The sequence below is a fragment of the Schistocerca gregaria genome, chromosome 9, assembly GCF_023897955.1.
Source record: "Schistocerca gregaria isolate iqSchGreg1 chromosome 9, iqSchGreg1.2, whole genome shotgun sequence".
In the NCBI taxonomy this organism is placed as follows: domain Eukaryota; kingdom Metazoa; phylum Arthropoda; class Insecta; order Orthoptera; family Acrididae; genus Schistocerca; species Schistocerca gregaria.
Window position 1 is genome coordinate 214431713 of NC_064928.1, and position 26906 is coordinate 214458618.

At 39.6% G+C, this 26906-nt stretch overlaps 1 protein-coding gene across 6 annotated transcripts in view; it reads left to right on the forward strand.

Annotated features, from left to right (window-relative positions):
* The window catches only part of LOC126291962 (uncharacterized), a 153519-nt gene that overhangs the window by 87209 nt on the left and 39404 nt on the right, over positions 1–26906 (forward strand). For 4 of the 6 annotated variants that reach the window (XR_007551955.1, XR_007551957.1, XR_007551956.1 and 1 more), the window contains 2 exons: positions 19883–19913; positions 24112–24503. Coding sequence is in view for 1 of the 6 variants with exons in the window: in XM_049985718.1 (XP_049841675.1) it covers position 19913; positions 24112–24503 (393 nt within the window). In the remaining 5 variants the exon portion in view is untranslated. The remainder of the gene's footprint in view (positions 1–19882; positions 19914–24111; positions 24504–26906) is intronic. The other 2 variants (XR_007551953.1, XR_007551954.1) reach the window with 1 other exon arrangement.

The window sequence follows — 26906 nt, forward strand, 5'->3', positions numbered from 1 at the left end:
TGTGATGTTGGTTATGTTATTTTCAGTAATAGCCACACACCGTTTATTTTTGTGGTAAATCTTGTAGGCATAGTATCCAGACTTTTTTTTCCTCTCCAGCTTCAGAGCCTGCGCACAAGTGTCCACCATTGGGAGGACGAATGTGTGTCCTTGATATTCAGTTCCATCCATTGTGTGTGTGTGTGTGTGTGTGTGTGTGTGTGTGTGTGTGTGTGTAGATTATTGGTGCTTCTCACTAGCTTGGAAATTATTAAAATGTTCCCACCAGTTGGTCTTTGTCAGGTGGGTATGGAGATGCGGAAAACCCATAATGCCGTCGGTGTGTCCAATAATTGGCCCAACAATGAGATTTTTACTCTGCAGCAGAGTGTGCGCTGATATGAAACTTCCTGGCAGATTAAAACTGTGTGCAGGACCGAGACTCGAACTCGGGACCTTTGCCTTTCGCAGGCAAGTGCTCTACCAATTGGGCTACTCAAGCACAACTCAAGCCCTGTCCTCGCAGCTTTAGAGCACTAGCCCGCGAAAGGCAAAGGTCCCGAGTTCGAGTCTCGGTCCGGCACACACTTTTAATCTGCCAGGAAGTTTCATATCAGCACACACTCTGCTGCAGAGTGAAATCTCATTCTGGAAACATCCTCCAGGCTGTGGCTAAGCCATGTCTCTGCAGTATCCTTTCTTTCAGGAGTGTTAGTTCAGCAAGGTTCGCAGGAGAGCTTCTGTAAAGTTTGGAAGGTAGGAAACGAGATACTGGCAGAAGTGAAGCTGTGAGGACAGGGCGTGAGTCGTGCTTGGGTAGGTCAGATGGTAGAGCACTTGCCCGCGAAAGGCAAAGGTTCTGAGTTCGAGTCTCGGTCCGGCACACAGTTTTAATCTGCCGGGAAGTTTCATATATACTTGTGGTTTCCCAGTTCATTCCTGATTAATGCCAGTATGGTTCCTTTAAAAGGCCCCAGCTGCTTCCTTCCCCTCTGATAGTGAAAAATCGGAGTAGAGCTCTGTCACTGATGATCTTAGCTGTCGAGGAGACATAAAACACTAAAATTCCTCCCTTAATTCTACCACAGCACATAATCGACAGGACTATGAAGTGAAACCTGTAGATGTGTTGTGAGTGTTCAGCAAATTAGAAATTCTTTGGAATGTGGTTCTCCTCTCTTTGCGACATCATTGTGCTGTTTTCCCCTCTCACTAATTCATTATTATTTGAAATGAAACCACTTCGTGAAAGACATGGATTGCCAACAGTTATGTGCAAATACTCACTGCCACCTCTAACAACATTTACTGCTATACATAATCACATCTCACACACACGTGTGTGTCTACATATTTTTATATTTTGTCATTTTGTGTTCTATTACAAGTCCACTTTATCATAATGGCAATTTGTTGGATCGCTCTACCCCGCGGAAGTCAAATCCTGGCTTCGCTTGTGGAGAAATGGATACAATCGTTGTATCATATCCTGTGACAATTTACTCTAGCAGAGAAACTAAAATTCACTAATTGTGTTTGCTATACTTACGCTTTACAAATGGAGATACAAACAACTCATCATGTAATTTATTGATTTGCTTATTTCGTTCTATATATTCTCAAGGACGTCATGTTCTTGCACTTCTTTATTTAGCATTGTTGGAGAATGATGAGTGACAGAGCCTTGTAATTTTGACCTCTGCATAGTGGAAAGTGATTAAGAACTGTCTGTGCTCTCTTGTTATGTGGTTTAGAGTTAGAATATTAAGTATGTAGTTGCAGCAGTTAGTATCCCATTATTTGGAAGTATCATTGTCAGCTGATACTCGTCTTCAAGTTTTCATTTTTCTCTTGCATTTCCTTTATTGCATCACAGTTTAGGTATGGAGATGCCTTTAATGGTTTAGCAAACAAATCCTGGCATGAAAGTTTTGTTCACATAGATTACACATAATAGAGGGTGGAGGCCGTGGCTGGGGCTGGTGGAGTTCACATATCTGATGTTTTCCATTTTCCTGCCTCTGAAATTCTTGCTCAAAATGGAAGACAGCAGTGGAAGTAACTGTGGGCTGCACTAGTCTCTCTGCTGCAGCACACCAGTTATTCAGGTCAGTCTTAAGACTCTTTAGATTGTTCTTGAACTGGTCCTTACAGTACTTCAGAGGAGCATTATGGGGCCTTCTATATGTGCCCACTTCACTATTAAAAAAACTATTGAGGAAATCTTCCATTTTTCATTGGCTGGACATGCCCAAGCTATTTGAGTTGGTGACCAATAATGGCGGCTCTGTACAACACAGCTTCGCCTTCCCAAGAACAGTAGTATTTGATGCAAAGTGATCCCATTTGATGTTCATAATGTATATTTCTGTTGGCTGACCATTCTATTCTTAAGTCATGACAACATATTATCCCAAGTTTTGCAACCATAAACCAGGGTAGAAGCAGCTGCTGTTCAATACACCATCAGTTTGGTGCATATCGTCAGACCTTTATTCAGGAAGATACAATGTAGAAGGCATCCAAAAGCAATATGTGCCACATGAAGTACTTAACTGATGATATACTTCCTAGATGAGGAAGTAATCTACTTATTCCACAGATGTTTTGGAAATGGTGATAATAAAATCCGGAAAGGCAGTTCCAGGAACTGACTATTCAAGTAACTTTGTATTTTGGATATTGATGGTCAGGACAAACTGTTTGTATGCAGTATTTAAACAATTTACAGACAGTTGCAGCTCTCTGGGCATGTGACCTTGAGAAGCATTGTCGCTTGCGTACTGCAGAGTGAGACTTGTGAACTTTTAGAATGCTGTCTGTACTTATCAAATTTCCCTTTGTCAAATCTTTAGGCAAGTTCCACTCCTGCATTGTTAACAGAAAATGTCTCATAAAACATGGCTGGTAAGTATCGAGCAGTAAATATTGCATGAGGATGCATCCTTGTTTGAGCTCACGAGTAATAAGGAATTTGTCAGATGTTTCATTCTAGTATAGCTTTTGCCCAAACATATTATGAAAAGCTTGTATCAGTCAAAGAAAGTATTCAGCACAGAAACAACATTTTAAGTTCTTCCACATAGCTTCATTGCATGCTTTGTCAAAGGCCTTTTCTCGGTTATAGAACATAAAAATGAAGGTTGTAAAAACAATGGTGAATGATTATATGCAAAGCTACTGTGCAGAGAAAGTATAGCATGGATATGTTGCATTTCTTGTAACCTCTGTGTGGTACAGCTAAAATGCTCATATGAGTGCAGTTCATTTTAAATGAATTACAGCTTCAGAATCATGAAATTTTGAGTTTCTGATATGTTTTACAAGTCCAGCCAGAGTTTATGTTACAACTCATGAATACTTAGTGTAGTACTGCAGAAAGTTTGAAGAACGTGACCCCAGTGTTCAAATACATAAGGAGCTGCAATCTTTCTATTCGCCACTTTCAATAATATATTAATGATGAACCAATTTGATCCATTCCGTAGGTTACTCTAGGAAACCAAGTCACCTCATGAAAACCGTGAAAATTTTATTGAATTAAACCTTCATTTATGCTGGATTTGAAATGTGTTTTACAATGATGATATAAACACAAAAATACTGATACCAAGCTTTGCCAATACATATAAAAGAAAATGTTGCTTCTGGGCTGCTACCACTTAATGCTACTGTATGGGGCTAGTGTTAATGTTCTTATGACTTACCGGTACTTCGTGACTTCTTGTAGTAGAGTACATATAATAATTGTGTCGTGTCATAGAGTGTGATAGATTTAAATATGTTTTTTGTGTAATAACAACACACATTTTATCTTATCACACAGAGCAGTGCCTGTGGAATGTGTGAAGTGCAGACTATAAAAATTCAAAGTTAAAAAAAGGCTCCATACAGAAAACTGGCTTCTGCACTTAACAGTAGCAGCAGTGACGTGGAAAATAAACTGAGGTCTCGGCAAACACACTACTGACAAATTGTATCAGGTACACTTTCTGACACAACTGAATTTATTTAAGAGAACGGCGGAATTCATGAGCATGGATGAAGATGAAGAATCGACAACAGCTGCAAATTCCCTTTATTTCATTATTACTGTTTTTGACTTCATTGTCGAAGACGTGTGATTTGTGGATATTGAAGAGGATCTGGTATATATGTTAGTGTATTACAAGTATTCCAGTACAAGAAAGTACAGGATTGTTCTAGAATGAAATTTTCACTCTGCAGCGGAGTGTGTGCTGATATGAAACTTCCTGGCAGATTAAAACTGTGTGCCCGACCGAGACTCGAACTCGGCACCTTTGCCTTCCGGGGGCAAGTGCTCTACCAACTGAGCTACCGAAGCACGACTCACACCCGGTACTCAAAGCTTTACTTCTGCCAGTATCTTGTCTCCTACCTTCCAAACTTGACAGAAGCTCTCCTGTGAACCTGCAGAGGTCCCGAGTTCGAGTCTCAGTCTGGCACACAGTTTTAATCTGCCAGGAAGTTTCAAGATTATTTTAAATGATAGACCCATTTTTCAAAACGTCGTATTTATTAATGGTCAAATCCAAAATGATCAAGCTGTATACCAATGAAAAGAGAAACTTACAAAGTTTTTTTCATAATGCTTGATATCAATTTAATAATTTGTAATTAGTTAGTTTTAATAATTAGAAATGTGATGAATGTTATAAATCTTCAGTGTGGCCACCATTGGTTGCACAGCAAAATATCGCCACGGTGGCCAAACTCGTCCCACACACGCCGAAGCATATTAGCTGTCACTGAGTGCAAGGCAACACAACAGTCATCCAGTTCCGCAAATCGTTCAGAGTGGTCGATAGAGGCAAGATGTAAACATCTTCCCTCACATAATCCGATAAGAAATGAGAGATCAGGAGATCTTGGAGGTCAGAAGTGCAGAGCCAAGTCCTCAAGATGGCGCCGCACGGTAAAACAGTAAATGAGGACGGGTCCGATAAATATGACTATAAAAGTGTTAACAATTGCAAGTTATGCGACAAAAATGTGATTAAAGGTATTCGGTGTAAAGGCTGCCACCGCTGGTTCCACGAGAAGTGCGCTAAATTAAGCATAAAATTTGTAAATGAGGACTACATATGGACTTGTTCCACGTGTGTCAGTGATGCTGTGGAAAACAAATTTAGAAACACCATCATGGAAAAAAACGAAAAAATCAGAGTACTTCAAAGTGATTTACTTACTCTAAACAACAAATATGCACTCTGAAGAATAAGTGTACATGTGGTACAAAGGTACATCTTCAATACAAGGAACCAAGTGTAAACAAACCAGACTCCTTCTCAGTAAGAGAAGACGATTTCTCGTCTAAGGAAGATTATGGACACAAAGAAACATCGAAAGAAGTCTTGTCAGCGTCGTGTAAAAACAATTCTATGAAGAAGAGACAACAGAAAAAGACGGTGAAAATATTTGGTGACAGTCATGGCCGCAACATTCGGGAACTCTTGACAAGCAGTGTAAATAACGATGTTCAAATCTCAGGCATTATAAAGCCTGGTGCCAGTTTTGACAATGTGGTTAAAAGTGTTAACGAAGATTACTCGAAACTCACAAAAAAAGACAGTGTGGTGATAATAGGAGGTGCAAACAATGTTAACAGAAATGAAGCCACGGCCTTTGTTAAGAAGCTGATCACAGTGCTGCGGTTCCTGCATTTTACAAACGTAATTGTAACAACACTCCCACAAAGGTATGATCTTCCGGACTGGTCGTGTGTTAACAAAGAAATTCGATGAACGAATTATAAGTTAAAAAGTTTTTGTGCCAAATTTGTAAATGTAAAGCTCATAGATATTGATACTTATGAAAGAAACTGTTTCACACGCCTTGGAATGCATCACAACAAACATGGTAGGGAAAGATTATCTGTGAATATTAACGATGTACTTGAACTGATATCTTATGATAATGAAAACAGACCTGTTATTGCAGTGGAAGCTCCTTCACAGGGAAACTAATATGGCGGACCAATTCCTATGGAGTTAGGTCCGAAAGAACTAACAAAGCGAGGGACCGTAAATTTGCAGTAAAAACTCACATCGGTGTAAATTTTGTAGACAGTTTAATAGATACTGTAAATTCTTTAGTCAGTAAAAATAGCTTCATAATGCACTTAAACATAGGTGGTGTGTCGGGAGAAATGATGAACAAACTATATGACTTAGAAATACTCTTAGGGCAAATTAACTCTGTAAAAGTCATATGTTTGAATAAACATTGGCTTAAATGGGACAATGTCAAGCTACTAAATTCACTCTCAGGATACAAGTTAGCATCGAGTTTTTGCAGAAAAAAGGTGCATGGAGGATCATGTATATTAGTTGAACAGGCACACAACTTCGAAGCCAAAACGACATTCGATTGTTTAAATGAGGAACAGGTATTCAAAAGCTGTTGCATTGAGCTGTCTGAATACGGTTTACTAATCATAAGCATATATCATGTCCCGGAATTTTGGGCTACTAGGGCATTTCTAGAGAAATTTGAAATTCTGCTAAGTAGGTTGCCGGTAGGGAAACCATATAAAAAGATTGTAATTTGTTCTGATTTTAATATAGATATAAGAGACGAAAACAGATTTGTTACCACACTGAAGGATTTGTTGGCTACAAACGGCTTAACACTAAATTTTACTGAGTACACCAGGGTAACAGCCACTTCTGCCACAAGCATTGATAATATAGTGAGCAGCAAAAATTATGGGAATACAGAAAAACATGTATTAGACTTAAGAATATCTGATCACTCAGCACTTTTTATGTCATTGCCGTACATAGACAAAACATATAGGCCAACAGTGAAATTGGTCAGAAATTTCAGCCAGCCAAATATAAACACATTATCTTGAAATTAAATGAAACCCATTGGACCTTCAGCAACCATTGTTCAGTAAACAATAATTACAACACTTTCATATCTGAATTCAAGAACATTTTCAATGAATGCTTTCCCCGCATATCAACAAATGATAAATACAATAAAAGTAAGACATGGATTACAGAAGGTATCAGGATCTCTAGCATTAGAAAGAGGGAAATGCATAAAGAAGCGGAAAACAACCGTGATGCTGAATTTATTAGGTACAAAATCAAATACAAAAAAATATTTGATCGGGTAGTTAAACAAGCAAAACGATTGGCAAACAGTAAATATATAGCTAATGCCCCAAATAAATCAAAGGCAGTATGGCAGGTTGTCAAGAAAGAAACGGGTACTGAAGAAACAAAATATTTTAATTACAAACTAGAAATTGGTGGGAATACTGTTTCTAACACTCGGCACATCTGTGAAGAATTTAATAAGTACTTCGTAACCACAAACAAAATTCATAACATTATACTTCCACAAATAAGACCTGATGCAGTACTGCAGGCATCAAGAGAGTTTAAATTTACTGCAGTATCATGACATGAAGTAGCTAACATCATACAATCCCTAAAAAAATCTTAAATCTGTGGGCTGGGATGAAATTCCAACAAATATCATAAAGGCAGGAAGTGACAGCATTGCACCTCAACTCTGTAAGATAATAAACCAATCATTTGATGAGGGCTGCTTTCCAGACAGACTGAAATATGCTGAAGTCTGTCCAGTCTACAAAAAGGGGAAACAAGAAGATTTTGTAAATTTCCGCCCAGTGTCAATACTCTCAGTTTTCTCTAAAATAGTTGAACGAATAGTATGTAATCAATTAGAAAAGTACAATAAGGAAGGTAATATTATTCTCAATGACCAATATGGGTTTCGGAAGGGACGAAACACTTTACAAGCTGTAAATGAACTAATCTCCAAAGTAAGTAAATGCCTTGACAACAAACAAAGTGTATCTCGTATTTTTTGTGACCTATCACAGGTGTTGGACACAGTAAACCATAAGCTACTGCTCCAAAAATTGGGTACCTATGGCTTCCATGGAAAATCTATAAGATGGTTTTCATCTTATCTCAAAAACAGATACCAAAGGGTGATGATACATCGAAAGGGAGAGAAAACTTGCTCTAGCTGGAAAGAAATTCAAGCAGGTGTGCCTCAGGGCTCGATATTAGGACCACTTCTGTTCTTATATTACATAAATGACATGCCTAACAAAGTGAATACAGATACAATACTTTACGCAGATGACTCAACTGCTGTAGTCTGCTGCAAAAACACTTACGAATTAGTAAGGACCACGAAACAAACTCTACAAGAACTTGAACAATGGATAAAAGATAATGCTATGAAATTAAATCTTGGAAAAACCCAAATCATACACTTCAGGACCAAACAAACTACTGAATGTATGTCACAAATAGAATATTCCAGTAAAGAACTGACCACAGTTGATTCTGTAAAATTTCTTGGGATAACTTTAAATAAAAACTTGCAATGGACCGACCATGTGGACAGTTTACTGAAGAGATTAAATAGTTTAGTTTATACAATGAGGGTACTACACAAAGTAACGGATTTAACAGTGAAGAAAACTGTATACCACGCTTATTTCATAACACTTATAAGATATGGAATAATATTTTGGGGTGCTGAAAAAACAAACCTCCTTCGGGAACAGAAAAACATCTGTTTGAAGGAAATACATTCACACATGCCTATGAAACTAGACATAAATTGAAATACATGTTACCTTGTCACCGACTCACAGTATATGAAAATACTCCATATTACATGGCTCTGAAGATCAGAAATAAGATAAGGTCAATATTTGGTGAATACACACACATTGGGGCCCATTGGCACATACCTAAAAAGCAAATGTTATTATAGTCTAGAAGAATTTCTAAATGAATAAAAAGCAATATTATAGTTTAGAAGAATTTATAAATAGGAATAGAGAGTAAAGATGCAAGTACAAATGGTATACTTTTGAAGCCAGATAGATACAAAGTATACACGTTCACTTTATATTCATGTTTATATATAGAATTATATGGCTGTTTGTATCCCGTTCAGTACATCCAACTTCATATAGGTGTGTGAAGGCTATAGTAGTGATTCGATGAGTTAGGAAAAGATTTAAAATATAATGTTGTATTTTTATTATAATAAGCAATGTATGTATGACATATTTCATGTAGTATATAAAATACTGTAACAACTTAGGTTAAAGACTGACGAGCCACCAATGTCCTCAATCGAATGATTGTATAAAAACATGTTATGTGACAATAAAGTATCTTATCTTATCAAGTCCCCTGTGACTGATCCAGTGCTGAGGAAGGGAGTCATTCAAAAAAACCTCGTACATCACAGTACCAGTGGGGTGGAGCACCATGCTGGAGGAAAATGAAGTCCAGGGAATCTTCCATCAGTCGAGGGAACAGCAATTGTTCCAACATGTCCAAGTAGGTGTATGTCGACCTTAGTGGAATGTTGCTCATTGCTAAAAATTACACACTGTAGAAATGCGTCATCCTCCATCTTTGCTAGCACATAACCACAAAATGCGAGACACTTCTCTTTGTCATTGGGGTTGAGAGCTTGCTCAAGTTGTAATCGGTAGGGCTTGTACAGCAAACGCCTTCTCAGAACTTTCCATACAGTTGGATGGGGTATTCAAAGTTTTCAATTGGCTGTATTGGTAGACTTACTGGGACTGCGAACAAAACTTTCTTGAATTCTTTGGACATCACCATCGGACACGTGCGTTCGGCCTGTGCTCTTTCCTTTGCACACACTCCCAGTCTGTTTCAATTGCTTAAACCAATGGCTAATGTTTTGCGAGTTGGTTGTTGAATACCGAATATTTGGTACAAAATGCTCGTTGCATTGCAATTTGCGATTCACTTTTTGCGAACTCAAGAACGCAGAAAACCTTGTGCTCCACAGTCACCATCACACTCACAATTGACAGTGAAATAGAATGACTCTCCTATTGCCGCACTAACTCTACCAGCCACTTCGGAGAAACCATCACCGCCTGCCCACCACCGCCCACCAAAAACTTTGAAACTTCCTCTTTTCATTGTTATAAAGCTGGTTTGTTTTGGATTTGTACTTGAATACATACGAATTTTTGAAAATGGGTCCATCATTTAGAGTAACCCTGTTTACTTCGGTATCATTTCCATAACTGGATTGCCTTTGAATAATTCTTTGACCAAAACTTCACAAAATGCAAAGACTACTTGAGATATAGGTGGCTTCGAAATGTGGAGTAAGTATATAAGGCTTTGAAAAGAAACTCTGTCTGCCAAAAATCAAAGGATAACAGCAAATACTATATGTGCAAACTAAGTTGACACCTAGTGCAGTAATTGTAAATAGGGAATGCCTTTATGTTCAGTCCCATCAGCAGGTGCACCAAATATCTACTTAGTTTTTGCATATAGTAACTAATTCAAAGTAATTGCTCTCTTGGGGAGTGAAGTTACCAGCCAGTATGAAAAGCAATGCTTTCTTCCATGTTCTGCCTGCACAGCGAACACCATTCCTGCCACGACTGGGGTTGCTAAGTCCAAAAATAGGAAAGGTAGACTCAGCATTATATGTAGGTGTACAATTTGCCCTAAAAGCCAGATTACCTGTTTTAAATACAAATAGGATCAGTAGGATATTTAGCTGTCATAAAAAAATTGCCATTCAGTGCAAGAATTAAAGGAATGATATAACATGAAGTTATTCATATGTCTATCAGATTGATTGACTGTAATGATGTTTGAATCAGAAACAGTCTTGGTCAGTAAACTGTCAAAAACAATGAGTTTTTTAGATGTCCTTAGCGTGATATCGCCTCAAAACGTAGCTTGATAATTACCAGTGTATGTTTGCAATGTAAATGCTGTATTCAATGTATAACATGTAATGCTAAAATTTAATTTGTAGTACTGGTAACCAATTTACAACCAATAACATACTAATATCATTTTTCACATGAAAAATATGATGATTTCTTGTAAATCGAAAATCTTTCATTAGGTGAAATGCACAAATTTTTAGTAGATGTTGGTGACTTTAATTTTTATTCCAAATGTTTGTTTATACATTCACAAAGCACACTATTGTAATTGCAGAAATGTGATAACAGGTTGAAATTAGTTTTTCAGTGTTGTAGTTTTAGGCAGAGTTTCAAAGCTACTGCTGTTGTGTGGAACATGCTTACAGCGTAGTCTAATATTGCTTAGATCTTGTTATGCTCGTTACATCTTGTGAATAGTTGGTGCCATTCACAATCATTACATTGAAGTAGATACGCCAGTGGTGCTCTTCAGTTTGTATTATTGTGTGTTTTCACTTTCAACGCCAGTTCGGCAATACTTTTCCACACAAGGGACATTACGTTTGCACCACCCACATCTCCCTTTTTCTTAGACTTTAGTTTTCTTTACTTAGGCTCTCGGTAATACCTTCAAAAATAATCTAAATCTAGTGATAGTGGAAATAAGTTAGGTTGTTTTTTACATTTAAAACAAATAGGGGAGGGGGGAGACTACTTTATTCCTTAATAATGAATTACACCAAAATATGATGCCATATGAAAGCAGTGAATAAAAATAGGCATAGTAAGTTAGTTAATTTATATGTTGATAACCAAAGTCTGCAATAACCCTTATAGTATATTGTCTTTCATAGTCTATCTGTTAGATTAATATTCTATTGGACACAAATAATCAGTAAGTGAAATAAAATCAAGCAGAAGTTTTATAAAAAATCTGGTTACAAGTTAAAAACATTTTGAAATGGAACTTATTGGAAATTAATACAAATCTCCATTTCACATTCTGGGGTAAAAGCTCTTCTGTTTCAAAATACAAGATGGTGGTTGACCGAAAAAGTAAGGCTGAACTTCCAGTAGTTTTAAAACAATGGAAAATTGAGGATGGAATAAAGACAGTATAATGAAAAGGATAGATTGTTGCTCACAATATAGTGGAGATGAGTCACAGAAAGGGAAAAGAAAAATACTACTAAACAAGTGAGATGTCAACCAAAGGCCTTTCTTCTGAATTATGCGACATACACTGATCAACCAGAACATTATGACCACCTACCTAATAGCCAGTATGTCTACCTTCGCCACAGATAACAGCGGCGACACATCGTGGCACAGAAGCAGTGAGGCCTTGGTGTGTCGCTGGAGGGAGTTGGCATAACATCTGCACACACAACTCAAGTAATTCCCGTACTTTTGGGGAGGAGAGGCCAATGAGCTCTTACGCCATGTTCAATCACATTCCAGATGTGTTAGCTTGGATTCAGATAGGTGACTTGTGGGGCCAGCACATCAACTGGAACTCACTACAGTGTTCGTTGAACTGCTCCATGACACTCTTGGCCTTGTGACGTCTTGCTTTATATTGTTGAAAAATGCCACTGTTGTCAGGAAAGATGATAGTCATGAAGGGGTATATGTGGTCTGGAACCACTGCTCGGTCATCATGGTACCTTGCACGAGCTCCACTGGACCAATGGATGCCGACTTGAATGTTCCCTAGAGCATAATGGAGCCACCGCCAGCTTGTCTCCATCCTGCAGTATAGCTGTCAAGGAGCAGTTGCCCTGGAAGATTACAGATTAGCTCCTTCCCATGAACATGATGATGAAGGTATCTGGATTCATCAGACATCGAGTATAGATTTAAGTGTCAGGAAGTCATTCCTGGAAGTATTTGTATGGAGTGTAGCCATCCATGTATGGAAGTGAAACATGGACGATAAATAGTTTGGACAAGAAGAGAATAGAAGCTTTCGAAATGTGGTGCTACAGAAAAATGCTGAAGATTAGATTGGTAGATCACATAACTAAGGAGGAGGTATTGAATAGAGTTGGGGAGAAGAGGAGCTTGTGGCACAACTTGACTAGAAGAAGGGATCACCAATTTAGTATTGGAGTGCAGCGGGGAGTGTAAAAATTGTAGAGGGAGACCAAGAGATGAATACACTAAGCAGATTCAGAAGGATGTGGGTTGCAGTAAGTACTGGGAGATGAAGAAGCTTGCACAGGATAGGGTAGCATGGAGAGCTGCATCAAACCAGTCTCAGGACTGAAGACCACAACAACAACAGCCACAAGGCAGAAGATTTCGCTTGTGCACTTAAATTAATTCAAATAACCAAATACAGTGAAACTCCATCAGAATTTGGCTAGAATTTTGCAACTTGAAAACCATGTTGTTGCTCGTGGGAATATCCCTACAGCCAAGAATGAACTCCGAACAACACAATGTGAACAGTCTTGACTTGCTGCTAAGTTAAATCAAAACTAAACTTTCATGTCCAGGGTCGGTGACCCACAGACCTCGTAGCAATGGGAACAGCGCCACACACACAGACAATGCGTAGAGACTGCCAGTGGGCCCCGACCAAGCTATGCCTCGCTGAGAATTCCTCGCTGCTCCACGCTGACCGACCAACTTGACAGAGCCAGTACGCCGACAACATTTAATATAACTTGTCAGTCAAAATCACACAAACTACACACAGTTTCATGAACTCTTGCACAAAGAACTAGACAATGCAACGGCAGTGCCTGTACAATAACAGGGACAAATCACTAGTCGGCACACACAGCGAACCCATAAGTGAACGCCGGCCAAATGCACATGCCCACATCTCGTGGTCATGCGGTAGCGTTCTCGCTTCCCACGCCCGGGTTCGATTCCCGGCACGGTCAGGGATTTTCTCTGTCTCGTGATGGCTGGGTGTTGTGTGCTGTCCTTAGGTTAGTTAGGTTTAAGTAGTTCTAAGTTCTAGGGGACTGATGACCATAGATGTTAAGTCCCATAGTGCTCAGAGCCATTTGAACCAAATGCACGTTGTCTGGCAAGACAACCGACCGACGACCAACCAAAGTCGTCCTTACTCCAATAATGTGTGTTGGCAACCGTCAGGCAAGTCATGGCAGTCCAGACCTCAATTGCTGCCACTCCCGACTGAACTTGAGCCGTGTGCCAACTGAAACACTGCCAGGACCAAACTAACTCGCAACACATGACGACCAGGAAGTAATAGCAGTCCAGCAAAGATAATACGGCAGGGCCTATATCGATAAGCACTGCTGCTGCTGCTGCTGCTGCCACTCACAGACAGGCAAGGCAGCAGTTCAGTGTTACCAGTAATTGAAAATTGACATAACAAGGTGGCAGTATGGTAGAAACAAGATGTAAAATAAAAAATGGTGTGAACACAAACCACACACAGCACAAATTAGTTGTCAGATGACTTCTATAACTTGGAGGGGTTTATATTTATAGTAGGTCGGTAGTCATGTGTGTGTGTGTGTGTGTGTGTGTGTGTGAGAGAGAGAGAGAGAGAGAGAGAGAAAGAGAGAGAGAGAGAGAGAGAGAGAGAGAGAGAGAGAGAGAGAGAGAGAGAGCTGTGTTCCGTGAATTTGTGTGTGTATGAGGGGCATTTGAAAAGTCAGTGCAAAAATAAAAACTACTTACGTGTTTGGGGTAAACCTTTTTATTTTTCAACATAGCCTCCTTTTAGACTTATACACTTCATCCAACGCTGTTGTAATTTGTTTTTCCCTTCCGAATAATAGAAATTGTGTCTGCAAAACAGCTATTAGTTGCTGCAATCACCTCCTCGTTTGAATGAAATCTTTGTCTCACCAGCCATTTCTTCAAATTGGGGAACAAATAGTAGTCCGAGGTAGCCAAGTCTGGAGAACAGGGGGATGTGAAACAAGTTGGAATCCTATTTCCATTAATTTTGCGACTACAACTGTTGAAGTGTGAAGTGTGTGCTGGTGCATTGTCGTGATGGAAAAGGGCTTTTTTTGGGGCCCAATCGCTGCCGTTTTTCCTGTAGCTCGGTCTTCAAATGGTCCGATAAGAATAAATAATATGCACCTGTAATAGTTTTACCCTTTTCCAGATAGTCGACGAGGATTATCCCTTACGAATCCCAAAAGACAGTCACCATAACCTTTCCGGCCAAAGGAATGGTATTCACCTTTTTTGGTGCAGATTCTCCCATGGTAACCGATTGTTTAGATTATTGTTTGGTCTCAGGAATATATTAATGTATCCATGTTTCATCCACAGTGACGAAAGTCCTCTGGATTCTTCCTGAGTAGCAGCAAACCATCCTTGCAACACTTCACATGATTCCGTTTTTGGTCAAGCATGAGCAATTGTGGAAGCCCTCTAGTGGCTAACTTTCTCACATCCAAATGTTTATGCAAAATATTATGTACCCGTTCATTCGAGATGCCCACAGTGCTAGCAATCTCACGCACCTTAACTCTTATGTCATCCATCACCATATCATGGTTTTTATCAATGATGTCCGGAGTTGTAACCTCCACAGGGCGTCCAGAACGTTCAGCACCACTTGTGCCCATATGATCATTCCAAAAATTTTGAAACCACTTATAAAATGTTCTAATCGAAGGTGCAGATTCGCCGTAATGTTTATCAAGCTTCTCCTTAGTCTCCTGAGGCATTTTGCCTTTCGTAAAGTAATATGTAATCACCATAAGAGATTCTTTTTTTGTCCATTTTTTGACAATCACCTGACTTCCTTGATTCACACAAATGCCAAACAAAGAAATAGACCAATATGGCTGATACTTGGTGTGCATTCTTTATAAAGATGCTACTAAGTAAACATGACCTTGATACGTGCCGGTGGTGCCATCTCTTGGGCTTTGCACAGAATTTTCAAACGCCCCTTGTATGTTGTCTAATTCAGAAGAAGGTCCACTACATAGTGAGTAGCAATCTATCCTTTTCATTATAAACAGTTGTAAAATACCATTTTACTGACCATATAATTCTTTACCTGGAGAATCAGCTGTATATTCCAAATAGAGGTAATATATCATACAGCACTTATAAGTGTGTGGAATGCATAATGTTGACAAATGCTGTGGAAAACACACTCACATAACTAACAACAAAAAGCTGTAGAAAATGTTCATTGTTGCCTGTAGTTTGCATTCTTTCATTTGATTTTGAAATTGGCCAGTAGACTGAGTACTGATCATGAAATATTGTGTCTTCCTAGGTACTCTATCCTCTAGGTACAACACTATTTCATACACAATCCTCTGAAAAGATAAATAAATATCTTTATCTTATTTCAATGTTAAATAAGGAACAATTTCCATCTAAATCGAGATCTTTAAAAACATACAGTGAAAGCAGGAAGAACTCACCTTTTGTATTATTCTATGTTATCTACTGAATGGAGTGGAAGTATGAGTATAAAGAGTGTTACCTAATATGTGGGGAAACCTCTGTGGAATGGACAGATGACTTAAAAAAATAAACTTTTCTGATGTACATTTGGCTGATCTTTTCTTATATTTTCTTTGTTACAGACATTTTGTTGTTGTTACATTTTTGCTTTGTTTGTGTCTTTTTGTTTTTAAATTTCCAGTGTGGTTCTGCACATACTTTTTCTTCACAAATGTTGTCTTGTGATGGCTAAATCAATAGCTCAAAATGTCTTCTCTTAGCTTTAATACGAGCTTCTAAACGTCGATTCATGGACTGTCTTAATCACTCCGATGTTCCAGGTATCTGCTCTCTCTGCTAAAATACTTCATCTACAAGCTTAACATTCGCAATAGGTCCTGAATACTCTAAATCTTTTAATTTAACTTAACTAAAAAAAAGTAACAACAAAAAAGTGTCTGTAACTAAGAAAATAAAAATAAAAGAAGCTCTTCCAGATCATCACATCCAATCCTGGTCTGCTGATCCTTCCAAAACATAAGGTAGGAGTACATCACTTGTCACTCAGTATTATCCTGGTCTTGAAAGTATTAATCCGACAACACCATGACTTCCTAAAGCCGTACCCTGAAATAGGGTCCATTGTGTCTGAGATTTTGCCCACGACACCTAGAATAGCTTTCATCGCCCTTCCAAATCTCCGCAGTATCCTCGTCAGACCCTATGCCCCTTTAGTACTCATCTCCCTACTCTATGGCTCGTATCCCTGTGACCAGCCCTTCTGCAAGACTTGCCCTATGTGCCCTCCTGCCACCATCAACACCTGGCAAAACATATACTATCAAAGGGAGAGGCACGTGTGGAATGACATGTCATATACCAGATGTTATGTAAAAACTGTTTGGCCTTTTACATCGGCATGACTACCAACAAATTATCAGTTAGGATGAATGGGCATTGGCAGAGAGTGTATACCAGCAACACATAGTATCCTGTTGCTGAGCATGCTATACGACATGACAGTAATAACCTCAGTGCCTATTTCATCACATGTACCATATGGATTCTTCCCCCAGACACCAGTTCCTCAGAACTGTGTTGGTGGGAACTGACACTGCAACATGTCCTTGGTTGTTGCCACCCACCTGGCCTTAATTTACATTAATTTCTTCGCTCTTGGCATTTCTTCAAAGTATCTATTCCTTTCTTCACACTGTTTTAGTTTTCTACATCTTTCATTTTCTGATCTGTCTATTTTGCGCCATCTCCCTCCCACCTCTATCACATACAATGCACTTAGCTTTTCATGCTTATTAACTTCTGCATAATGTTTTAGCAGTAATCTCTCTCTTGCATGTAACCTTGTCTTACACCTTTTAAACTTTCATGTTTTCAAATCTCGTCCGATGCAGTCCCCAACAATCAGTCTTTCCTTCTTATCCCTTCCAGTAAGTCACCACTGACCCAGGGTTGTGGGTGACTTTTCTGAACTCTACTCATTTTCTTAAACCTCACCAATCCTTTTCCTTCACCCCTCTTCCTTCCCCTTCAATCCATCTGCCATAAGGAGTAGATACTGACTACAAAAGGTCACATTCGTAATACCTTTTATATTTGTGTTCTCCTGCTGCAGCTTAGTGAGTAACTTTTTTATCTACCCAATACATTATATTAAGAAAAAAAAATGAGCATATGTATAACTGAACTTTTTTTGCTTCTTTTTAAGTCCTGTGTCCATTCCCCAGGAGTTTCCCCCATATTAGTCAACACCCTAAGTTAACACACTGTATAAAATTTCTGATATCTTTCTGTTTAATATTGGAACTTCGTAATTCTAGAAATTACAAATTATAGTTGGGATAGAAATATGAAAAACGTCATCCAATTTTATATTGACAAGTTAAAAATGAGGTACTGTTGTGTGTTACAAGAGACGAAATAACACACCAGTTAGTAGATAAATTCTTGAAAATTTACAATGGAGGTAGTTGTGAATTGATTAACATGGTCAATTTTTTTTTATTCAAGTAAAAAGTAAAACACAAATTAGTGTCTCATATGGAAGAGGAATATTCTACTAATAAAGTCACCTGTGGATGACATGTGGAACACAAACTGCAGCTTGTAATGTGGTGAACTAAAAAGAACTGTATTTATTTGTTGTGGGTGAAATTTGAGCTCAGTTAAACGGGGACTACATCAAAAAGTTTACAGTTTGAATAAATGTAAATTAACAAGGACAATATTTGACACTGAAGTCAGTTGTGGCTCATAACCTCACATTTGCAGTTATCTCATAAACAGGTCATTTGTTGACATGTGTGTACTGGAATCTTTTCTGTATTTTAAAGTACTTTCACCCATGTCAGATTTGGTACTGCAATGACGTAATTATTTATGGAGACATGCCTGGAGAAATCCCCATTAATGATAGAATTGTGAGAAGAAAACTGTCACATTATTGTTCTATGAGAAAGAGGAAGAGAAAGGTCTCACTGTTCCATAATATAAAGTCGATGAGATAAAGAACACAAATTATTGTCAGTAGTTCAGAAATCAATGTTAGTGGTTGCAGAATCATCTCATTTCAAATCTTCCAGATTGATTACTTATTGTGCTTTTCAGTGCTCCCAATAGCACATTTCTAGAAAGCAAATTAAAACATATCATTATGACTGAGAAAGAGGATCTGTTTGAAAGACATCAGAATAATGGAAATTTGACGGACACAGCCATCACTAGTATTACTTTCCAAGGTTTCATTCTTCTTCTGGCTCTCTATCGAGGCCACCTCACATCCCCTCCAAACAGACTTCCATGGCAACACGCAATATCAATGAGTGATTGTCAAATAAGTCTCTCTTTGTATCTGCATAAATAAAGGCCAGTTTCTTCCTTGTTCTCCGCCAATATGAGCCTGTTCATCATCTCCAAAGCTCACACTATGTTAAACTGTAATCTTTGTCTCCTTGTTTCCATCCATAGGATGGTGTATATTGTGGAGAGTATCACTGAGAGTTATTGATTGCAATCCGTGGCAAAAGAATGAACGTCCCTCGCCTGTTTCTCGTGCAAACACTAACCCTGCAGCTTACAACATCAGTACAGTATCTGCGGTATATAAGTGTGCTGCTTCTCCATCGTGTGTCATAGTCAAACAATGGAAAATCCAGGATGAAATAATGATAATTTTATGAAAAGGATAGATTGCTACTCGACGTAACCATATAGCAGAGATGTTGAGTTGTGCGGGGGTAAGGAGGAGACTGGCGTCAGTGGGGGGAGGGACGTTAAAGTGCTTCTTGTGGGAGCATAGGAACGAGATGGGGAGAGAAGGTAGGCTGGTTGGACGGACGGACGGGGGGGGGGGGGGGGGGGGGGTTGCAGTAGAAAAGCAGAGAAGCAAAAGGAGTGTGGGTGCAATGGTGGAACAGAGGGCTATATAGCTCTAGAGTGGGATCAGGGCACGGGATAGGTGGGAGTAGGACAATGACTAACAAAGGTTGAGGCCAGGAAAGTTGCTGGTACGTTGGATATATTGCAGGGAGAGTTCGACCTTCTTTTCGTTGTGCCTATATGAAACTCAGTGTGTCCGCTGTATGCTGAGTAGCAATCTATCCCTTCATAAAATTGCCATAGTCACTTAAATCCTTTGCTATTGTCTTGCAGTGTGTTCTAAAAGTGATTTAATTACACATATATTATAATGCTTTAATTGTGTTACTGAATGTGATATTGCTTTTGTTCCAGGTAAAAGTTGTATAGCTGCTGTTGATCACCAGTAAGTATCGTTTGTTAATTAATTATTTTTTTACAGAAATCTTTTTAAAGTGTTGGCATTTCTGTCTGCACCACATTGAGTATATTTACCAATCCATTACAGACATTACAAAAAATATTACTAACTATAGTCTACCAGCCTCATCTGTGGTCATGTGAGCAAAGCTACGCATAGTTTACTGTTACCGAGGTGGAAATAAACTTGAAGCAGAATTTTGCAGTAGGGGATCAAACCATACTATAAACTGCACAAAGGCAGTAGAGAGATATGAAAACATATAAGCAAAAAAGCATAGTTCTTAAATAACGAGACACTGACCTGCCGAGACATTATACCCACCTTCTTACTTTTGATATAAACCAGTCCAGGCAATAGCAGTATCACCTGGCATGGAATTACTGCTAGTCACACATGTGTGGTGCATGTAGAATTAGTGAATGTGCTGTCTGTGCATAGAATGGAGAAGGTACATGATCTGTCAGAGTTTGACTGAGAGCAGATTATGATGGCCCAGAGGCTTGGCATGAGCATTTCTAAAACTGGTTGGCTTGGTGGGTGTTTGTGGAGTGCTGTGGTGAGTAGCCTTCAACACGTGGCAAAACCAAGGTGAAACAATGTCCAGATTTGGTGGCCACCCTTCGTTGCAGAAGTCGGACATCATAGGCTGGGATAACCAGTAAAACAGGACAGGCAGTGAACTGTGTCAAAACTAACATCAGACTTTGTCTGGTGTGTCCATACACACAGTGCATCAAATACTCCTAATGATGGGCCTCTGCAGCCCGTGACTCGTGCACGAGCCAGTGTTAATACCACAACACTGGAAATTAAGACTGTAATGGGCACGTGACCATTGGCACTGTGCCAGAACATTGCATTGTCTGATAAGTCCTTACATCTTCTTCATCATGCCGATGTGAGGGCACAAATTCGTTGTCTTCCAGGTGAGCAGCTCCTTGATACCTGTACTGCGGGGCAGAGACAACTGGCAGTGGCTCCGTGTCCTTGGAGTCTTTCGCGACGGCATACATGAATAAAACATTCTCAGTTTTCAAGCCATATCAATTCGAATAAAATCCTCGAGCTTTCGATGACCAACTCCACCATCATCGTCAGGGGTTCACTGACTGCCGGGGCTGCTACAGTTGGGCATGGTGCCATCATCAGCAGCCAATCAGATAGACCCAGTGTGGCGGATAAGTCGGCCCGGGTAGCTAGCTGAGCTATTGCCCATGCCAGCACTGGTGACATCAGGTGGCACCAGGGGCAGGTGCCACATTTGATACTGCTGCTTCAGCGTCGCACATCTATCTTTGCTTTCTTTCGATGTCCAAAGCCCGACCCCATGCCCTGCTGAGTGTGTACCTATTGAAATTATTTTTTGTTTAAACGAATCTCAGCTTCTTCCTTTACAACAGAGTCCCAATATGTAGATGCACAAGCCAACACTTTTGTATTTTCGAATTGTATTTTATTTCCGTTTTCTAGACAATGCTCCGCTTTTGCAGACAGCGCTCCTCAGCCGTGCAAATTGTTTGTCCGATATACATGCTGCCACATGGGGGCTGGTGTTGGACATCGAAAGAAAGCAAAGACAGATGCACGATGCGGGAGCGGCAGTTTAAATGTGGCGCCTGCTCCTGGCGCCACCTGATGTCACCAGTGCTGCCACGGGCAATAGGTCCGCTAGCTGCCTCGTTCAACTTATGCGTGCCACATAGGGTGTATCTGATTGGCTGCTGATGGTGTCATCTTCCTTATTTAAACAAGAAACCGTAGCAACCCTGGCAGTTAGTGAACTCCTGACAACGATGGTGGAGTTGTTCATCGTAAGCTTGAGGATTTTACTCGAATTGAAACAGATTGAAAACTGATAATGTTTTATTGTGGTAGTGGTTCCACAGGGTGTCTATGACCTGGGACAACCGGGAGATCCGGGAAAAACCCGGGAATCTTTTTGAGTTCCGGGAATTTTTCGTTGTTTTAGTTTTCAGTTAAATTTTTGTGATTTTGACTGGTAAGAACCAATACGCTAACAAAAAAATTTACTGTATCCCGTTTCTGCAGAATAATACTGCAGCAACAAAACATTAACGAGAGAAAAAAATTAAAATAAAACTTAAGTTGTAAAGAAAATGTGCCATATACAACAACAGAACACAGGGCTCATAGAAGCGTCTGCCAACGGCAAAGTGTGTCAAAGGCTTTAGGAAAACTGTGCAGTGCTTCTTAACAACAAATTGCCTCCAATGAGCGTGACGTGACAGTTTTTTACATTAGATTCGTTTTAATGCAAAATCTTTTAATGTTTCACATGTACGAACATGCAGGGCTTCCTGCGTCATCGTAGCTGCGCAAGTGCAGTGACGCCTATTATCTGGCGCTCCCTGGCAACTGCTCAAACGTACCTTTCTAATAGGTCACGGAAAAATATTGCGAATATTGCTTTGAAAAGCGTTACTGTCAAAGTAAATATTCCTTTTATGTAAGATAAGCTATGTGAAAGAGTGTACGATGGATTTCTTAAATCACAGAGCGCTTGACTCTCATTTAAAAATCAACTCTTTGGGGACGAGCCCAGAAGATCAGACATTTACGTCGTTATTAAAAAATGTTACTGGCACATTAATGTGATGTATGACGCGCAAAAAAGATCAACAATATATGTGGAAGCTTAGCTTCTCTTGCAGCTTATTAATCTTAGAGATCAATATTATATGTGATAGCTTTGCTTTTCTTGTAGCAACAATTGTACATTAATTTAAGCCATTAATTTTTCTTATTTGTGTGTTTGCCCTACTTAAAAGTGATCTTGCTATTGGCTGACTACATCACGTGTCAAATGCTGTCATCAGCTGGTGAGATCAGGCAACATGAGCTGTGACTGGCTTACAAAAGCGCGTCACAACCTCGATTTTAATGCTTCGGAAAATAACATGCGGTGTTTGGTGGAATTCGGATTTATACCTTCGTAACACGGAAATATGCAGTGTATATGTTGCTGCACATCAAAGATCTTTCCAAAACGTGTTTTTTCCTCTGAGTTTCATTTTATAAAGTGCTGGGAAATTCTATGCCGGTGTATAAAACCATAAACCTTAAAAGGATTGGTAAGTGCCGAGAAAAAGTATACTGTCACTTACCAGGGAAAAAGTGTATTTTCACCTGGGAGAAAGTGTATTTTCAACTGGGAAACCCGGGAAAAATCCGGGAATTATTTTTCCTTGTCCATGTAAACACCCTGTTCCATTATGCTCTGAGGAACTTCCACGTTAACATGCATGGGTCTAGTGAAGATCGTGTAAGGCACCATGGCGGTCAAGGAGTATCGTACACTGACTGAAGACTACGTACACCGCTTCATGATGGTCGTTTTTCCTGACAGTGGTGTCATTTTTCAACAAGATAATGCACCATGTCACAAGGCTAGGAGTGTGATGGAGCAGTTCAAGAAACACAGTGGCAAGTGACTGATGTGCTGGTCCCACAACTCACCAGATCTGAACACGATCAAACACATCTGAGATATGATTGAATATGGCATCAGAGCTCATCACCTCCCTCCCGAGAATTTAAGGGAATAACGTGACTTGTGTGTGCAGATGTTGAGATGTTGTGCCAGCTCCCTTCAGTGACCTACAAGGCCTCGTTACCTCCACGTTGCCACTGTTATCTGTGCGAAAGGTGGACATATCCGCTATTAGGTAGGTGGTCATAATGTTCTGGCTGATCTGTTTTTAGCTAATCAAATCAAAAAATGACTGAGTCGTGCAGTATTCATGTTCAACAATAATACTTTTTTAGGCCACATGTATCAGCAAGCACTTCTAGGTGTACAAAGTTTGCTACTTCCATATATAAATGACAAACTTTTGTATAGAAATGTTCTTCAAATTTTCACATTTTGTACAGCACGAAGCTCTCGCTCTCACTACAAGTTGAAATCAGGCTACTTTGTGTGTGTGTGTGTGTGTGTGTGTGTGTGTGTGTGTGTGTGTGTGTGTGTGTGCGTGTGCGTGTGTGCGTGTGCGTGTGCGTGTGTGTGGTGGAACTTTGTTTCCTTGTCTCTTTGTGGAACCTTTATGTACCTTGGTGTAATCAGTTCATTGAGGGTATTGGCCTGTTTCTAACTTCAGGTCATCAGAAAAGAAGACCTTTGCATTCCTCCATTCCTGTTATTTGATTTTCTCTCTTCCAGTGTCAGACTCAAAGCCAGAACAAAGTTGCCCTGACACAGACGAGCTGATGCTGGCCGGGTATACGAGAGTGGAGAGTATGAGGTCCCACTTGGACACACGAATGCAAACGATAGACACCTCACTTGCCACAACGTCTACAAAGCTGCAAGACATAAAGGCATGGCTCATCAGGGAGAATAAGGAACAGCGGAAGAAGGCAGCCCAGATTAACAGGGAGCTGCAAAACTTGCAGGAAAATTTCATGTGGGCTGATGAGTCACTGTCGACAGATGACTGCAAACTGCAGAACGAGATTACCCTGCTGACCAGAGAGAAGAAGGAGTTGCTGAAGAGGATGGGCGTGTTCATGATTGTGAAAAAAGAGCTGCTGAAGATGCTGGCCCTCCACAAGGTACGCACCCAGATGCCAGGCAGTGCTATGTTCATAGTCTCACGACATTAGGTCACCTGTACTTTTTGAAAAGTCTTGAACATATCTAATTGTATGATGAATTTTGTATTATACTGTCTGCAATGGAAGAAGTGAAAGTAATCACCCACTGCATAACTGAGACAGTGAGAGGTCAACTGGCACGTATATCTGCAGCTGCACAATTACTCAGCAATTCACACATAGGTGTTTGCAGTGGGTTCATACAACCATTTTCAGATTACTTCTTTGCTGTTCCACACTCAAAAATGAACACACAAACTCTTCCATGTGAGCAATGGTTTCCCTTATTTTATGACGTTAATGATTTTGTGTATGTATATGAGAATGAACAAAATATTTTGGCATTTGTAATATGAAGTTGTAGATTAAAATGTTATGAAAATATCTCACTACAATTAAAGAAGATGCCCACTCCTTTTCTCTCTCTCTCTCTCTCTCTCTCTCTCTCTCCTCTTTCTTTCTTTCTTTTTTTTTTTTTTTTTCCCCACCCCAACTTGCTTATCATATTCATCACTCTCTTTCACTTATTTCATGATAATATGAAATGAGCTGCCATTCTTTAACTTTCCTCTGTCAGTCCTATCGGGTAATGATCCTACACTGTGAAGAAGTACTGCATAAGATGTTGGACAGGGGAAGTGTCTGTAAACAGTGTCTTCAGTAGATTTGTTGCATTTTCTGGGTGTTTGCCAAAATGTAATTTTCTCTGTGATGATTACATTTTAAGCTTTTATTGAAGTCCCTAGAAATTATGATGAATTGACAGCTTTTAAATTTGTAATTTGTCTAGCAACCAAAGTTTAATGGCATGGTTTTAGTACTAATCATTTTGTAAATTTTTTTGTTTTTAAAATTCAGTCTTAATCACACCACATTATGTTACAAGAACATAGGTGACCTGGTTGACATCACTGCAGCTGAGAAGAGTGCTCCACCTACCATCTTCGAAGGATGCAATGGGTCTGATGATGGTCATGTGATATGACCGAAACTGGTCACCTATGTTCTTGTAACATACAAGGTGCGAATAAGACTGAATTTTAAAAACAAAAAAATTTTAAAAATTTTGATCACTGTTCCAAAAATGTTTGTTAAATGGTTCAAATGGCTCTGAGCACTATGGGACTCAACTGCTGTGGTCATCAGTCCCCTAGAACTTAGAACTACTTAAACCTAACTAACCTAAGGACATCACACACATCCATGCCCGAGGCAGGATTCGAACCTGCGACCGTAGCAGTCGCACGGTTCCGAACTGCACGCCTAGAACCGCGAGACCACCACGGCCGGCAATGTTTATTAAAATTGTTTAATCATTTTGTAATTGGTTTTGATCTTCTGATCACTTTACTAGACTGAAATGACAGCATCATCTGCAAGCAGTCTTAAGATAGCTGCTCAGATTGTCATAATTTTTGTATCCTTAAGAACAGCAGGTGGCCTATAACACTTCCTGAGAGCACTTCTGTTTCACTCAGTGACTCCCCATCAACTACTATAAACTATGACATTTGACAAGAAATCATGAATTCATCCACACAGCTAAGAGAATACCCAATAGACATGCAACCTGATTACAAGCCTCTAGTGAAGAATGGTGTCAAAGGTATTTCGGAAACTTCGATAATGAAATCAATTTCCTCCTTTAAGCACTCATTGCTTTGCACGGATAAAGTGTTTCACAAGAATGATATTTTCTGAATCGGTGCTGTCTGTGTGTCAGTAGCTTGTTTTCTTTGAAGTATTTGGTAGTGTTGGAGCATAGTGCATGTTTCGGAATTTTATTACAATTTAATGGCAGTGATACGGGCCTAAAATTCAGTGGATTGAATCTGTTTCCTTTCTTGTGTGTTGATGCGACATGTGCAGTGTCCGCTCCTTAGGTACAAATCTTTTGTCAGACAAATGGGTGTATATGATCGCTAAAAATGGAGCTATTTCATAAGTATACTCTGATAGGAACTTAGTTGGTGTACAGTCTAGGCCAGAAGACTTGCCTTTATTGATTGAAGCTACTTCTCTACCCTGAGGAGTGCGCGCGCGCGCGCGCGCGCGCGCGCACCCACACACACACACACACACACACACACACACACACACACACACACACACACATATGTGTAAGCGTACAGAGGCAGAAAAAGGCATGGCTCTGTATGCTGGTCCATTGGTCTGTTAGCTGAGGAAAATTAGCAGACTTATCTGGTTTGTGTACTTGTTGACCGCTCAGTGTATACTTCCGTTGTATTTTTTTGGTTATGTTAAATACGAAACTGAGCTAATTTGTAATATTCACATTTTAAAATTTTTATGTAAGTGCTACAAGTCAATTGTTGGCCAGAATTAAGGTTGGTTAGTAGC